At 43.1% G+C, this 17,675-nt stretch overlaps 1 protein-coding gene across 4 annotated transcripts in view; it reads right to left on the minus strand.

The window, feature by feature from the left end:
• Positions 1–8,596: 8,596 nt before the first annotated feature.
• The window catches only part of PATZ1 (POZ/BTB and AT hook containing zinc finger 1), a 30,369-nt gene continuing 21,290 nt past the window's right edge, over positions 8,597–17,675 (minus strand). For 2 of the 4 annotated variants that reach the window (XM_077835232.1, XM_077835231.1), the window contains one exon: positions 14,812–16,269. In XM_077835232.1, the coding sequence (XP_077691358.1) occupies positions 15,851–16,269 (419 nt within the window). In that variant the 3' untranslated portion in view covers positions 14,812–15,850. Of the gene's footprint in view, positions 8,672–9,590; positions 9,696–14,811; positions 16,270–17,675 lie in introns of those variants that run through there. The other 2 variants (XR_013348092.1, XM_077835233.1) reach the window with 2 other exon arrangements.

Genomic DNA, 17,675 nt, shown 5'->3' on the forward strand with positions numbered 1-17,675 from the left:
AATAAATTGGTTAGTCTCTAAGGTGCCACAAGTCCTCTTTTTCTTTTTGATTTCCTGTGTGACAACGCATGTTATGAAACAACGCCATTAGATGGTTTTTGCTAGTCTAGTGGATTGATTGGTATCTGTGCGATGATAGCCACAGAAGGGTCCCACAGGAGTAGTGCCATGGAAGTGGGGGTTTGAAGAAAAATATTCTAGAGTGAAGAAAGGTGGATGTTATTCTATTCAGGTCTGATACAGCAGTGCTGTGGTATCTGAGGGAAGGATACTTGCAAAGTAGAAATAAAAATATTTTTGCAGAAGAGTTGGCAGGAAACCTGGTAGGGTTCATCTGTAGTATTGAAAGCAGGGTGCATGTGTTTGCCTGTCTCAGCTTCTTCCTACAGCCTTGAAATCAGTGAAAGAACATGTCCGCGCAATGTGGTAGAGATAGACCCAGCTTGGCACCTTTTAGACAAGACCCTGAGCTTAATCATGTGCAATTAATTTGTATATTGGAAACAAACCTGAGCTGCTGGAGTTGATGAAGGTGTTTATAGCTACAATAGCTTGTTATTACCAAAAATATTTACCTTACTCTAACAGCTCAAAGAGGGAGAAAAAAATCATTTGTCTCACAAATGCAGCTTCCCTATTTTCACCTACAGGATGGGTCACAGGCCCAATTTTACACACTCATGTGTGATTCCTTCCAATCTCTACCAATCTGGATCCTTGGCCTCTATATTTATGACATCTTTGGTTTTCCCAAGGCTCCTAATCCTGCCCTCTTTAGTCTGGATCTGAAGGGGAATTTCTCTCTTTTATAAATTTACACAGGGGGAGATGGCCAATGAAGAGCTCCCTATTCACCTGTAACTACCAAGGTACACCCTTATTTCCTAATTTGGGTTCCTCTGAGCTTGCCATAGTAAGCAGGAGATCCCAAACAGTGTCACTAAACATAGTGGCACTCACTAACATACAGGCTATGCTTTCACCTCAAGGACATCAATTCCTGTAGCTTCTCTGCTTTTCTTTATTTAATCCCACATCATTTAGAATCTGTGGCTCTGGTCCTAGCTTTCTGGAGAAATGTTCACAGCAGAATAAGAGGTGAAAACTCCCTGAAAAATACTGTTAGTGTTGGTTCCATTGCAGGCATTCTATCAAAATAATGCAACCTTTGGTAGCAATTTCGGACAATAGGTTTAAAATAGTTGTTTCTATTTTTAAATATGTAGGAGGCACTCAGATACTGTGATGAGGGTAACCATATAAGTGCCTAGATTGACAGACTGTTGTTTCCTATTTTAGACAAATGAAAAACAATCAGCTAAAATATTCAGCCCTTCTGGATGGTAGAAAGTCTCTAAAAAGGTCTAGGGAGGAAGGATGGGCTTGTGGTTAAGGCACAAGACTGAATACAAGGTACTATTTCTGGCTGTGCCACAGACCTTGTGTAAGACCTTCGGCATTCCACTCTCTCCTCTGTGCTTCATTTTCACTTTCTAGAAAAATCGGGGTAGATAATCATGATTTCCTACCTTAGAGGGATGTTGAGAAGATCAGTGCTTATAAAATGTTTTAAAATCATCACATGAAAGCCGCTAAAAGAGTGAAAAGTATTTTTGCACCAGAAGACTACATGGCCTAATGGCTAATGGGTGACTGGGCATCCAGCAAGTGTATATTCTACTGGTTCTCCACATGATCTTGGTCAAGTTAAGCTTCCTGGGGCTTCAGTTTCATCACTTGTAAAATGGGTATATTAGTACTCACCCACCTTTAAAGGACTTTGACATCACTGGTGAAGGAAGCTGTGTAAGTACTGGTTCCCACTAGCTGAAATGTCTGCTCTGTTTAAATGCTTTATGTTTTACTGTGGGCACAGACTCTTGCTGAGCCAGATTCTAAGGTCTTTTTCTGGCAGCACTTTCACTGAAGTCTGTGGAAGTTTTGACTAAGGCTGTGAGATCAGGCCCTCTGTCTCTTATGAGTCTTCAAAAAAGATTTTAGGGGCAAAATTCTGCCCAGACTAAAGCTGATGGGAAGTACATATAGGGATCCAAGGGTAGAATTTAGCCATAGCTGTTTGCAGAGGGTGAAACCTTTGTTAAATCAAACTGATTTCTTTTAGCTCATCCCATGAGACAAAGTAAAGCTTCATAGCCATCTACACAAGAGGCAACTCCTTACCCTCAAATTGATCCAGGAACTGCAGGGCTGGGGAGCATCTGTGGAAACAAAACTCAAATTTTCCCAATCCTGCCTCCTGTTATATCAGGGTATGAGCTGTGCTTCTTATCCCACACAACTAAGTTCTCTCAAAGCTTTATGAACTTCCAGTCGAATCAGGGAGTCTATGAGGGACTCAAAAGCCCTCAGATTACTAGGAAAGCAAAATAGCCTTTTCCACCTGTCTGACTTGTACACATTTCTTTTTTCCTTTTATCTCCAGTTTTTCTGGGGTGCCAGAGCAGATTTAGGTCCTGCAATTTGACAGAGCAAAGTCTAATGAGATGCCATGGCACACCGGGTGGGGGCACAAGGGAATTAAAGGCTGTGCCTGCTCATTAGGAATGGGTTGAATCTATTTGTTCTGTTCTTACAGTTGAGAGTTTCTGTTATTTTCTAGAGACTTTATTTGAAAGGAGCCGTTCCACTGATTACTGGATGGATATCTCTGTGCTATATCCATGGCACTTCTCAGTCAAGGATCTTAAAGCACTTCACAGAAGTACCTAGGTATGCCATTTTACAGATAGGGAAATGGGGAGAGAGAGAGAGGCTATGTGATTTTCTCAAGTTTGCATTGTGAATCACTGATCTAGGTTCTGTTCACAGCTGTGTCTTGTGCTCAGTTTGGTGCTTTAACCACTACACAATACTGCCTTCCATTGATATACCTGTATCCCCAAATGCAGACAGTGTCTGTACAGGCTGATATTATGGCATTTACCTTATAGTAGCAGACCAAACTGTCACAGATGTCTTCTCCTTCCAGGCTGTCCCTTTGGTTTTCTTTGTTCTACTTCTTCACCTGTGGAAAAACTTAAAGTTTAAAGAAAATAAATATTCCAGGGTAGTTAAGCACTGGAATAAATTGCCTAGGAAGGTTGTGGAATCTGTCATTAGAGATTTTTAAGAGCAGGTTAGATAAACACCTGTCACAGATGGTCTAGATAATACTTAGTCCTACCTCAAGTGCAGGGGACTGGATGAGAAGACCTCTCAAGGTCCCGTCCAGTCCTATAATTGTATGAGAATAAGTTAAGCTTACCTGCCACACAGGGTGCTGTGAGAATGAAGCAATGTTTGTAAAGGGCCCAGAAAACAGAAGGCAACAAGTATACTAAGTGTTACTAAGTACTTACACTCCAATAAAATAGAGATAATTCTGCAAACCATTCCTACTCCCAGCTCGATCATAAAACAATGTAATGGTTTCTCACCTAACAAAGTCATCCTTACAAGATGCTCCAGGGGACAGAAACAAATTTCAGTACGTTATTTCTGGCTTTCAAAAATGATGAGTAGGAGTCAATCACAAAGACTGGGACAAGGGGACTCCGACTAAACATGGAGTTTATGAAGTTGTGGGCCAATGTGCAGCAGCAGAATTACAAGACAGAGAGAGAAAGCATGCCTTACGGGTAGGGTGACCAGATGTCCCAATTTTACAGGGACAGTCCCAATTTCTGGGTCTTTTTCTTATATAGGCTCCTATTACCCCCCCACCCCCATCCCGATTTTTCACACTTGCTGTCTGGTCACCCTTATTACAGGTCAGAGGGGAGAGAGGGAGTGAAAGTTCTGACTCCATTACTGGATCTCCCTGCTGGCATGTTAAAGAAAAGGCTCTCCCCTCCCCCTCCAATCTGAGAGCAGGAGCTACTGCCAAGTTAGTGCCAGCAGAGCCTCCAGGACTAATGAGGAAGTCAGCAGGAGCAAAACAACCTGGAGTGATATCTGAACTGGTTTGGACAGGTTCAGAGAGTTTGCTCTGCTTATTCAGAGTGCCTTCGCTGATGAGTTTTCTGCATGGTATATAATGAAAGGGTAGAGGCTCTAGTAGTGTAATCTGGGTCCTGCGGTTCAGAGGAGGACAAAATAGCCTCTGTGGGTGACTGCAGGGCTTGAAGGGGGAGTTATATTCTTCCATCACAAAGGGGTCAGTGCTGAATGCCTTCAGCTCTTGCTGGCTACATATGGTGTCAGGACACAACCCACAGCATGATGGAACCCTTCAGACAGCAACAACATCTTTCTATTGTGGCCTCTTTTGTGATAATTTGTAAAGCATTTTACTGTGATACTAATCAGTACCACTCCTTATCACTAAAGCAAGCAAGCAACCCAGAGTTATTTGTATTCATGCTGGTCTGACTATTTTGTAACAGACTCAACTTAGATTACTGTTGTCCTTGTCAGAACTCCCCCTTCCTGGTTTCTGGGCCAGGCACACTGAAATAACAAAACTGCTTGGATTACATAACCTGTTGTTTTTACTTGGTCTGTGTCATGGCAGGATATCACCAAACCCTAGCTGTGTTATTAGGCGCAAGGCACAGCTGTCTGAGGAGGGGGTGATTTCCCAGCCTAGGCTACGCCTCACACTACTGCTGGAAAAACAGAGCATGTCTCTTTAAGGGTGGAGGAGAAATGCCTCTGTGAGGAAGGCAGCATGGTTTTAGTAGGGAGGCACTGCGATATAAGGGGTGAAAGCACAGGCCTTGAAGTCAAGAGCTCAAGATTTATGAATGTTAATTTTTTAGATCTAGTTTTTCCTACATCCCACATACACCCCGTTAGCTCGCCACTTAGGGATCTTCCCAACAATGAAACTAAAGGTTAGAAATGCTTTTCACTTTTTTTTTCTCCTCTCTCTCTCTCTCTTTTTTTTTTTTTTTATAAAGGAATTGTTCTCATATTTCCTCCTCCTCGTCTGCTGTTTAGCGTCTTCTTATATTGGAGTTACTTGCCTCACATTTTAAAGGCTGGTGCTGTGTGTCTGGGTCCTGGGGAGCGCTTAGGCCTCCCCTGGTGCCCTTTTTGATTAACCAACCCAAATGTAACACTAACCGTTTCACTTCTATAGTGACACCTCGTTCATTGCAAGCCTAGTAGTCAGCCAAATTTTTTTCCTTCGACTTCAGACTTGGATCTCTTCTGCAGCCTTCCTTACATGCCAAGTGATTCTGCTAATTATCAAGCAGCAGCAGGTACAGATGCAAAATTGTAATCTGAACAATAGTTTTGCAAGGAATCTCGTAGAATTGCTAGTTGTTTGATTACTTGATGCAAGTAAAATTCTACCGCTTGTAAAGTCTTCCTTGCTCTGTTAACTTCAGACAATATACAATGCCACACCACAAAGCTGCACAGAAATGTGAAAGTAAGCATTTGTCCAGCAATGGTTGGTGCTTCTGCATGAGATTTGGTTCCAGAGGTACCAACCGGTGTTGCATTATCAGCTACGGATAGCAATGCATCATACACTTCTCCAGCTTAATACTTCATGGCTCTTACTGCTTCAACTCTGCTTTCCATTCTTCTTTCAGGCAGTTGTTTCACTGTAATACCAGAGTGTCCAATGTGTTTCACAGCAATATCCCATTGACAAATGGATTGAAAATAAATGAAAATAGCCTGAATGACCCCCAAAAGGTTCACTCCTTCAGTACAATAGCCAGCAGCATTGCTCAGTACCAGGCTGATAGAATGGGTGCTACAGGGCACAAAACTGTTCAAGAGAAACTCACGCATCTGTCTCTGTACTCCACTAGTCTTTCCTTTCAGGTTAGCTCTATTGTCACAGTGTTGCCCTCTCACATCTGCAAGAGGCAGTCCCATTTTATTTAACTTCTGGAGAAGAACTTCTGTCATGCCTGCACCACTTGAATCATCCAGTTTCACAAATACTAAGAAGCGTTCCTGTATTTTAACATTAACACCCTGTTTTCCAAATCTTGTGGAAATAAATCTTACAATCACAGCCATATTACCACTTGGCTATTATCCAGTGTGCAATCAAGGACAACTAAGGAATATTTTGATTCCTTCACCATGGATAAGATTTTGCCTCTGATTTCTGATGCCAAAAAGTCAGCTTATTCGAAATGTTTTTTTTCCAACGTAATGAAGACGGGACTATTTGACGTCTTTCATAATGCCATCAGACAGGATCATCAACTCCAAAAGTTTTAGGAAGTTTCCATTATCTGGTTCCTACAGCCTGTCTGAATGGCCCCCAAGAGCCAAATTCTGAACAGCAAGTGTCCAAGTAAGAGCGACAAGTCTATGCAGAACATCATGCCAGTGTTCTGTTTATACACTAAGTAAATACTGATTATTTTGATCAGCTATTACAGTTTAATCTCTCCTGCAGTCCATTCCACATCTGAATGACGAAATGTGATCAAGAGAGTTTTCATGACTGCTGAGAGTGGCAGATACATATTTCCAGTTTCAGACGCCATTGCTTGCCAGTTTGGATTTGAAATTCAAAGTAAAGATCTTGCAACAAAGGCAAAATATATTATCACTGCCACCCCATCTCAGCCCTGCACCTGGAGCCTTGGCCTAACCTTGCACCACACTGCTGTCCTCCCCCCTCACTTGCCCCCCTCCAAATGCACCACCCCCAGCTGACCCCCCCAGCAATCCCTGCACCCACCAGTTTGCCCCTCAGGCCTTTCCAGCGGAGCTCCTTGCCCACACACTGGCAGCACTGCCAGAGACATGGTGGAGTTAAAGCAGTGGCTGCCGTGCAAGTCCAGGGCAGCAGCCAGGGACAGCCCAGGCAGCAGGGCCGAAATGAGGAGCAGCAGGCATGGACTGGGATCAACAGGGAGCTGAACGCATTGCTGCACTTGGGGCGCCACCATCTGAGCTGCAGCCGCAGTCTTCCCTGGCAGCCCCTCCCAGCTTCATCCCCCACGGCTGTTGCCTCTCTGCTGCCCTAGTCTTGTCCTTGCAGAAAGGCAAATGTCTCTGGTTTTCCTCAACTGTGCACGTCACAGACATGTGGAGACAGCACATTTTATAACTCCTACAATATGTAAAACCTCTCTGCAGCCACTGCAAATGTGCAGAAGCCAGCCCCGGGAAGAATGAGAGCCCCCCCACCCCCTGCAATTCTGGTTTTGAGTTTCATTGAATCATAGAAACGTAGGGCTGGAAGGGACCTCAGAAAGTCATGAAGTCCAGGCCTCTGTGCTGAGGCAGGACTGAGTAAACCTAGACCACCCCTGACAGGTATTTGTCTAATCTGTTCTTAAAAATCTTCAGTGATGGGGATTCCACAGCCTCCCGTGGAAGCCTGTTCTAATGCTTCACAGCTTTTCTAGTTAGGAAGTTTTTTCTAATTTCTAACCTACGTTTCCCTTGCTGCAGATTGAGCTCATTTGTTCTTCTCCCAGCTCTAGTGGACATGGAGAACAGTTGCTCACCACCCTTTTTTTAAACAGCCCTTCGTATATTTATCAGGGCCCCCAATAGTAAACACACCCACTTTTTTTTTTTTTTTAAACCTTTACTCATAGGTCAGGTTTTCTAAACATTTTATCATTGCTGTTGTTCTCCTCCTCTGGACTGTCTCCAATTTATCTATGTCCTTCCTAGAGTGGGGCACCCAGAACTGAACACAGTACTCCAGCTGAGGCCTCACCAGTGCCGAATAGAGCAGGACTATTACTTCCCAAGTCTTACATACAACAGTCCTGTTAATACACCCCAGAATATTAGACTCTTTTGCAAACGCGTCACATTGGTGACTCATATTCAATTTGTGTTTCACTAGAACGCCCAGATGCTTTTCAGCAGCACTATCACCCAGGCAAGTAGTCCCCATTTTGAAGTTGTACATTTGATTTTTTCCTCCCAAGTGAAGTACTTTGCACTTGTGTTTATTGAATTTCATCTTGTTGACTTGAGACGAGTTCTCCAATTTGTCACAGTAGTGTTAAATTCTTAATCCTGTCTTCCAAAGTGCTCGCAACCCCTCCCAGCTTTGTGTCATCCACAAATTTTGTAAGTACATTCTCCACTCCAGTATCCAAGTCATTAATGAAAATGCTGAATATTGGACCTAGGCCTGACCAAGGGACCCCCATTAGATACATCCTCCCAGTTTGATAGCTAACCATTGATAACTGCTCTCTGAGTATGGTGTTTCAACCAGTTGTGCACCCACCTTATTGTAATGTAATTTAGACCACATTTCCCTACATTGCTTATGAGAATATTGCACAGGACTGTGTCAAAAATCTTATTAAAAATCAAGACATATCACGTCTACTGCTTCCCACCCATCCACTAGGCCAGTAACCCTGTCAAAGAATTTGCCATCTTCAACAGCAACTCTGGTTGTGAAGTGAGGGTCCCAAGCTGCTGTATGAGGAAGACCACAAGGATCCAGAAAGGCCTTTTCTCAGTGGGACAGGCAGTGTTACTTTGTCTCACCACACTATTTCTTACAAAATAAAGACACTGGGTTAGAATGCAGTGCACTTGATTAGTGAGCTAACACTTGGCATGGGCAGGCTACAGGGCTATTTCTTAAATAAAAGCATGTTTATTTTAAAAGTACCCTTTCATCTTCATTCTCCTCCTGGTATTCAGTGGGGATGGCCAATGGATTGCAGCTGCTCTTTCACACAGACACTTGTTGCTGGGTCACCTTCTCCTGAAGGAGTTAGAGAAATCTAATCAATCAGGCACAGAGAAAGGAGTTTGTGTGTTCAAAATAAGCCTATCCTCACACAATCCTGTGGTGGCAGCAAGAGAAGCCCTTGTAAGGCTGGCAGGAGCTGTCCCTGCAAAGAGGGAAATTCAGAACTATGAAACTTACAGGCTGTCTCTCCCTGCACCCTGGGCTTCTATAGTCAGGCTCCAGAAAATAAATGCATGCACCCTGCAGGGTTAATTCTGTTTTGGTTTATTACTATTTAAAATCAGTCTGTACCCCTTGTACAGAGGCCTCAACTTCCAATAGAACATACAAAAAATACACACAATAGAAAAAAATAGCAAAAGTAAAAGTAATTGCTTGATACAAATGGGTCCCTAAGACGGCTGAGGTGGCTCAGTTTCAACAGAGGTAGACCTATAACTAGGCAAGAAATTTAATTCAAGTAGGGAGGGAGTCACCCATCCTTATCAAAGCCTCACCTCCTGCTTCCTTTGAAGACAGTGGTGAAATTCAATGGCAGCAGGATTGGGGCTCTTCAGAGCCAGTGGCAAGCTTCTCTGCTCCCTCCCTTCCATATGTTACCGCATCAGAAGAAACATACCAGCTTTCCTGATTTACCTTTCACATGCCATACATCAGTCATTCAATGTTTTGGACTTCTGAGAAAAGTCTTTTCTTCTTAATATACCCTGTATCAGCATTAATTGCAGCAACTTTCCCACTCTGCCTTACCATTGCAGTCTATCTCCCAATCCATGCCCTTGGGTTCTAACAGTTAGCAAGCATGGATTAAGCCTGACAATTCTGGGGAGACCACATAAAAGCTGCTTGGAGAAGGTACCTGTCTGTAGATAAAGCAGCCATAAAGCAATTAGCAAGAATGAGACACCAATTTGCCATACAAAGCACCTACCAGAGGTGTGCGTTTACTACACGATTGCAGGTAGCTTAGAAGTTTATACATCAGCCAGTGTCTTCATGAAAGGTACCCTCCAGCCCATTTCGCACAAGGGAGTCACTGGAATGTCAATTAGGCACCAATTATTTCCTGTAGTGAACAACTCTCAGAGCACTTCTAGGTCTGCAAAACTGCAAAGGTCACCCAGGAAAAAGTACATTCAGCTGTACCCAAAGACCACATCAGTAATGCCAGACAGCTTTTAAATACTGCACATTTATGTTTGTCCAACTTTTTATCCATTACATCTGCAGTCCATGGTGCTGAACAGATGAAAGAGAGCAAAATTTGGCCCATTAACTGATCAGTCTCCACAACACACCAATGAAGTATGGTTACTATGCCCTGTTTTATGGAAGAGGAATGAAATCTAGGAAGAGGGTAAAGAGTAGATCCTCCCAGGTGCTAAGCCTCCTTCACTCTCAGTGGTATTAATGGGAGTTGAAGGTGGTCAGCATTCCACAGCTTCAGAGCCTGAATTACCACAGTGCAAATCAATGAGAGAGCCAGGTTTACAATTCAGGATCTCCAGCCTCCCAGTCCCATGCTTTGAATACTGATCACATTTCTTCTTAGAGGAACATGGACTAGCACAGCAGTTCTCAAACTGTGGGTCAGGACCCCAAGATGGTCCTTTGAATATGGTCACCAGGGCAGACTTAGACTTGCTGCCCAGGACCAAAGCCAAAGCCTGAGGGCGTCAGCCCTGGGTAGCAGGACTCAGGTTGCAGGCCCCGGGCCTGGGCCTGGAGCCCTTAAGCTTCAGCTTTGGCCCCCCACGGGGGCAGTGGGGCTTAGGTGGGCTCAGGCTTCAGTCCCCCTCCTGGGGTCACGAAGCAATTTTTGTTGTCAGAAGGGGGTCGCGGTGCAATGAAGTTTGAGAACCCCTGAACTAGCAGATTGCTGTGAAAACCAAGTCCTATGGATCATTCACACGGGCCTAGTGGGGCCTTGCTTTTAAAAGGGAGGTTTGCTGAAATGGAAAAAGGCAGGGCCCAGGAGAGGATGTCCAGACAACTCTAGTTTTCATCTAAGCTTTATTATCACTCCTCCTCCCATGCCAGCCCCTTGCTGATTTGTTCCTCCTCCTCTCTGGGATAGAACTGGGTCTACAGGCTCAGAGATTCAATATTGCTTCACTCAAAATCAAAATTCAGCACAGCGCCTAGGCAAAAGGTAAATGGTACAGAGCCTGCTTAACTGATGTGAAGGGATTCATCATACTGATAAGGCCAATACACTCCACAGTCTAGTTTGGCACTTCTCTTATATTTTGTCACCCTGAACAATTGAAAACATGTAATTTTATTTTTATGGGGTAATAAAAGGAAGCCTTTTCTGTTTCATTGTTTTTTGTTTTTGCTTTTTTGGGGGTGGGGGGGAGGAGGGGTGAATCTGTAACTTCTTCCTGTTTTGGCTTGACTCATTTTATATGTAGTGAAACCCAGATCGTTTTACTCATTCTTTCAAGGTCGGACAGTAGTTCTTTTGAAATGTACTTTGGCATCACAAGTACTTTCTCTTTTTGTATTAAAGCTGCAGATTGCGTCACCCTCCAGACTTAAGACAGGCAACGGCTTAAGTTCAGATATTACATTTTAAGAACTGAGGTTTAAGGATAAAACAAGACATTAAAAAGTTACGACAGACCCTACAAAATCTTAGTTTTCCTGCTATTAATCCAATCAGCTGAAGAGTTAGATTATTCAGTCACATAAGTCCTCTATTTCAAGTAATTCATTATTAAGGATATTCAGTTCAGGGAGTGACAACTGTAGGAAACTGTGGGGAAAGAAAACACATTTCCTAAGCCATTGGCACTCAGAAAAGAGGTCTAGTACCATGACCAGGCATTTACAATTATACCAAAGACTGGTATGAAGATAAAGTCCTCACCACCTTAAAGTCCTATTGCTATGCTTTGAGAAAATAAAACATCTGTTTTGCTCTACCTGTTTTATCCCATGTATTTTTTTCTTGTTGTTAAGGCACTGGACTGGGACTTGAGAGACCCAGGTTTAATTTCTAGTTCTGCCAAGGACTTCCTGTGTGACCTTGGGCAAATCACTTAGACTCTAAAAAAAGAAAAGGAGGACTTGTGGCACCTTAGAGACTAACAAATTTATTTGAGCATAAGCTTTCGTGAGCTACAGCTCACTTCATTGGAAACCTGCCACTTAGACTCTATGTGGATTGCTGAATTAGATCCTTAATCCATGCCTGTTACCCACCTTTAAAATGGTGATAATGCGCCCTCTCTCTCACCCTGTGTCTATCTTTGCTATATAAATCTTTGGGGCATGGACTGTCTACTACATTTGAATGCACTCTCAATCTGTTAGGAGGCTGGAGGCGCTACTGTAATACAAATATTTCACTTTGATTACCAAGATATATATAACTGAATGTTTTCCTTTCGTTAGCCTCCTCCTAATGCCTGTGTTTGTGGCATCTCAGTCCTGGTCTCTTGGGAAGGAATTGTGAAATCTCAAAAACAGGATTGTAGCCTCACCAAATGAGGTGGGAAGGAAAGGGAAGCTCTTTCTAAAGGAGAGTTTCTGTTTACACAAATATGGGCACTCAGTGTCTCGAAGGGAAATAGAAAAAGTTGGGTAACGCTGCCCAGAGTGCAGCTGTGTTCACTGCAAGATCATGCAGAAACACTCATCTGGTGATTTTTTTGTCCAGATCTTTTCAGTTTTATTAGAAGTACATACTTCCCAAGTACAAAAGCATGCAGAATTGTTCTAAACCAGCAACGTCACAACAACAAAAAACCACACCCCATCTGAAATTAACAATTTGCCCCAGAAGACGCAAGGAACCATAAAATATTCTTGGCAAGCTGCTTGGTTTCTACATTGTTAACAAGCCCACTCCAGCCACCACGTCAGTGTAAATCTCTCCCATGCACACTGGGACCAGTTAGAACATGGATCAGCAACCTTTGGCCGCGGCCCAGCAGGGGCCAGTTTGTTTACCTGCCACGTCTGCGGGTTCGGCCGATTGCAGCTCCCACTGGCTGTGGTTCGCCGCTCCAGGCCAATGGGTGCTGAGGGAAGGGCAGCCAGCACATCCCTCGGCCCACGTTGCTTCCCGCAGCCCCCATTGGCCTGGGACAGTGAACCACAGCCAGTGGGAGCTGCCATCAGCCGAACCTGTGGACGTGGCAGGTAAACAAACTGGCCCTTTGATAAGAAGAATGCATGGTGATGCTTTTAGAATGCTCCTTTTTTAATAGAAGCTCTGCACCTTTTATCACATCAAGTCCAGTTCTGCAGCACTCAAAATGAAGTTCTGATGCAACCAGCCAAAATTCATCCCAGCCGTAACTCCAGTGAAATTTGAATGAATTTGGCCCACTGTCTGAACTTCTCCCCAGGCTTCTGCCTATTGTGAACAGAGTGCCCTCTCGGAGTATTCATGGAAACAATAAATGGAGATACATATGCTATGTTGACTTTTCTTAACTGGCCTTTCTCCTCCAGCTCAAGTCTAGCAGCAAGCTCATTCCCAAATTGGCAACAAAGTTCTTGCCAAACACACTACCCAGTTTACATCCTTCATCAACATTTTCCTGCCTACTTCCTCCCAAGTCCTCCAATGTGGATAATCAATAAGAGTGAGGATGACTGGAGTTGCCAATCTCTGATCCTGGCTTACCCCTCTGCTGACTGGAAAGCCTGCTATATCTTGACATGCTCCTGGTGAAACCCCTGGCAGCTCACAACAGTTGTTTGATCAAAGCCTGATTAGTAAAATTTTAAGATGTTTTATTACCTTGCCAAAATCTTATTTCTCTACTGGTCAGAAAATGTAAAATAAGGTAAACTCTAGAGATCAATACATCAATAATAAAAACAACTCTCAGCCTGAGCCAGTTGGTTTTAAAATTGTTGTTGTTTTTAAATGAAGACTGATCTATTCTGAAAGGGTTTTTTGCTTGTTTGTTTGTGTGGGTTTTTTTGGGAGGACAGGAGAACAATCTGCCCCCCAAACTAGCAGCAACTTGTCAATGTCATATCAACAGTGTGTGACAGCAGCTCACCTGTTTGGGTGGGGCTTGCATTGTACAAAATGGGCCACAGAATATCTGTCTTTTGGTTTAGAATACTCAATACTGTTCACAGTACAAAAAATAACAACTTCCTGCATGAGTGAAGTCATGATTTTGGGGTCTTTTTGGTGGCTGGGGAGGAGGGCGCTCAAAATCACGAAGAAACCCCAGCCATGAGGCTTTTTGGCAATGGCACAGGTGAAAAATAGCAAGAAAATGTCTTATTTCAGCTACACTATAGCTACAGAGTTTAGATTAGGAGCAATCAAGCACAGCACAGACAATTTTATGAAGCAGCTCACGGTTGTGCTCATCTTTAACACAAAGGTGCAACCCACAGAGAGTCAGGTCCCAACATGCAATGCTCCATCTTGATCCAGCACAGTGCTGCATTAAAGATGGAGGCAGCTATCGTCACCACTGTATGCAAATTTGATGTGGGTCTCAGGCTCCATAGTTTGGCAGATCTAGTAATACTCAGCACATACGTAAGCATCTTGCATTTCCAAAGCATTGTATAAACCTTTGTTAGGTTAATCCTTGCAACACTATTGTGACGTAAAGAATCTTTATTTTGCAGATGGGGAGTTAAGGCAGAGGTTCAGTGACTTGTACTATAAGATCTTGAGCATCAGTGGCAGAACCATGATTAGAACTCAGGAGATTCCTGACTCCTAATGCAGCACTGAGTTCACTAAATCATCCAGACACTCGGTTTTTGGTACATAAAAAGTTCATCAAAGTTAAATTATGGGAAGACTACAAAGGGATATTCAGCCTCTCTACATAGGCATCTGTGTTCATCTACAACACAGCATCCAATGCTCTAGAGCTCAACTCCATAACATTTTATATCAGCTTTTTCTTCTGAGGTGTGCTCTGATTTAGATCCCTCCCTTTGAGGGTGGAAACATTTCTTCTCTAGAAGAAGAAAAGAAAATAGGATTGCTGTGTGAAAACCTGAGTAAAGGGGAATCAGGAGTGCTGCGTTGGAACCAAGAGGTCCAGGTCATTAAGAGTATGTCACAGAGAAGGACTAGTGTCCCATTTCCTGGATCTCAACTGCACACCTTTCAAAGAGGTGGCTAAATTGCTCAAAAACCAGACAAAACAAGGGGATGTAAAGTAACATACTAACTTCTTTAATACAGTCCAATCTGATTAATTCAAAATCACTCTGTGAACCCTGGGTTTATTCACACTAAACAAGTCAGTGGTACAGATAGTTTACCCGATTGCTGACCATGTTCATCTTCTAGGTACCCACACATCGAATGAGCACCAACCAACCAGACCACACAGGTATTTTCTTCCTTTTTTGTTTTTTTTTGGATAAAACTATTTCTTCGATAGACTTAAAACAATTAACTAGCCAAGTTATTAATTATGATACATCTAAAAAAAATTAATACTAACCCTAACGTGACTGCTGCTTTAAGAGCGCTCTGTATATCGCCTTAGTCTGGCTTTTCAGTAGCAATTCACTACAACAGGTCCTAAAATAATAATAATAGAGAATTAAAAACCTGACAGCAAGTTTAATGGTTAAAATTTAACAAAAACAACCTGTTTTGAATGGTGATTTTCCTCAGCAGGTTAGTTCCTGCTGCAGCACTCACAGCCTCACAAATGGCAGAAGGGTCCAAATTCTTATGCCTTCTCAAAAATCAATTTTTAAAAGGACATCTGCACCGTTACCTGCTAGGTACCACAGGGCTTTTGTTTATATTATGAGCAGTCAGTAATGGGTGTGTGTAAAAAACTTACTGTGTTTTTTTTTTTTTTTTGGGGAGGGTGGGGGGGGAAAGAGGGCAAAGGCATAAAACCTAGTTCCCCACATGTTTGGATCACTAGGGCTGTTTACAATTCTGACCACCATTGGTGGCTTTTATTTATTCTAAAAGACCACACTGGAGCTCTGGCACTCCATGTTGTGTTTTAGGTCACATCTCTCATTCAGGGTCATGCAGATTTTCTGCAGGTTGTCAGGCAAGAAGCCTTCTTTTCCCTAAAGAAGGTTTAAGGAGGGTAGACAGGGAGGGGAACTAAAATGAATACAAATTTCTCAACTATAGAACCAAATTTCATTATTTCTTCTCTCATTCACAGCGTCTTATAGGTATAACCAGACGGCTGCTTTGTTAAGGTTAAACTGGTCTCATTTCCCCTCTGGCCCCATTGGTTGCTGGTCGACCTCTGGATCCACCAGGGATGATGCAAATGCTGACTGGACGATCTGAAACCCAAATGACTCCAGAAGAGACATGTTCTGTTGGGGTGAAAAGGGGGACCCTAGAGCAGGACCCAGGTCCCCCAATGGGCCCCCAAGGGCTCTGACGTGAACTTTCTGTATATGTTTGTTCAGGTAAGACTTGGATCTGAAAAAGCTGCCACATTCAGGGCAGGGGTACTTCTTCTCTCCCTCCGGCTCCATTTTGTTTTTGGTGACTGCCATATCGCAGGAGAAGGACCCATTGGCACTCTGTTTCTCAGGAGTCTTGAGGTCACTGGCATCAGAGAGGTCGCCGTAGGAATCAGAACTCTCAATCGGGTCCGAATGTGAGCATTTCTGGCCTTCTATGGAAAAAACAACAAGACAAGTTTTCAGAACCTTATCTCCCAAGAGTGCTATTCTAAAATGCTTTTAAGTAAAAGGTGTAGTCACCAGCTGATTCACTATTACCCAAAATGACAGAATGCTACAGACCTACTAGATATACTCCTCCATGTAATGAAGCGCTGTGCCCCTTTAGGTCTCTCTTCTGCAGAGCCTGGACATGCTCCATCTCCCAGCACCCTGAGTTTATATTACAGATTTGTAGTGATAGTGGAGGTATCCAGAATATCCTCTTATACTTATATAGTGCCCTTATGATGCCCCCTTTGAGATGTAAGACACTATATAAATGTACAGTAGAACCTCAGAGTTATGAACACCAGAGTTACAAACTGACGGGTCAACCACACACCTATTTGAAGCTGGAAGCATGGAATCAGGCAGCAGCAGCAGACCAAAAAACAAACAAACCAAAAAACCCCACCACGTACAGTATTCTGTTAAATGTAAACTACTAAAAAAATAAAGGAAAAGTTTACAAAAAGATTTGACAAGATAAGGAAACTGTCCCTGTGCTTGTTTCATTTAAATTAAGATGGTTAAAAGCAGCATTTTTCTTCTGCATAGTGAAGTTTCAAAGCTGTATTAAGTCAATGTTCAGTTGTAAACTTTTGAAAGAACAACTATAACGTTTTGTTCAGTTACGAACATTTCAGAGTTACAAACAACCTCCATTCCCAAGATGTTCGTAACTCTGAGGTTCTACTGGAGATATTATTATGCATGTTTAGATGCTGGAGTCACTTCACCCAGCATTGAAATGAAGCAGGCACTTCTAGGTGGAATCACAGTGCACAACCGTTTAGGGCAAGAGGTGAAGAAACCTGGAACTATTCCATCACCAATATCCCAGCATGGGAGTAGGGGTTGCTCTGCTCCTGGAGATGCAGTTCTATATAGTCTCAAGAGGCTCCTCAGAATAAAGTGCATTATTCTCAGTTACTTCAACACATACCCTAGCCGTGTCACTGGTATGTTTGGGGTGTTCCCCCATCCTATTCTGGCAATGTACCAAGAAAGCTTTTCTATGATCCTCTCTCATGACATATGTATAAGCATGGCAAACCCAGACATACTCCCCAAACAAATCTCAGAATACAAACTTAATTCTACTCCTAACCCTGAAAGGCCATGTTTCATAAGACAGACTTTCTGTGGAATCAGCATTAGCAATCAAAACAGGACATGCATGAAATCAAGATCCCACTAGGGAGAAGCACTTTTTAAATCAGCACACAACCTAGAACCAAGGAGCTTCTGGAGCAACTCTGTGAGGACTCCCATAGAAAGAAAGCTACACAACTGTGACATCCCATCAGCACAAGACAGAGCACAGGGTATGCTTAACTCAGCTCTGTTCTGATCT

This window comes from Eretmochelys imbricata, chromosome 15, assembly GCF_965152235.1.
Source record: "Eretmochelys imbricata isolate rEreImb1 chromosome 15, rEreImb1.hap1, whole genome shotgun sequence".
NCBI lineage: Eukaryota > Metazoa > Chordata > Testudines > Cheloniidae > Eretmochelys > Eretmochelys imbricata.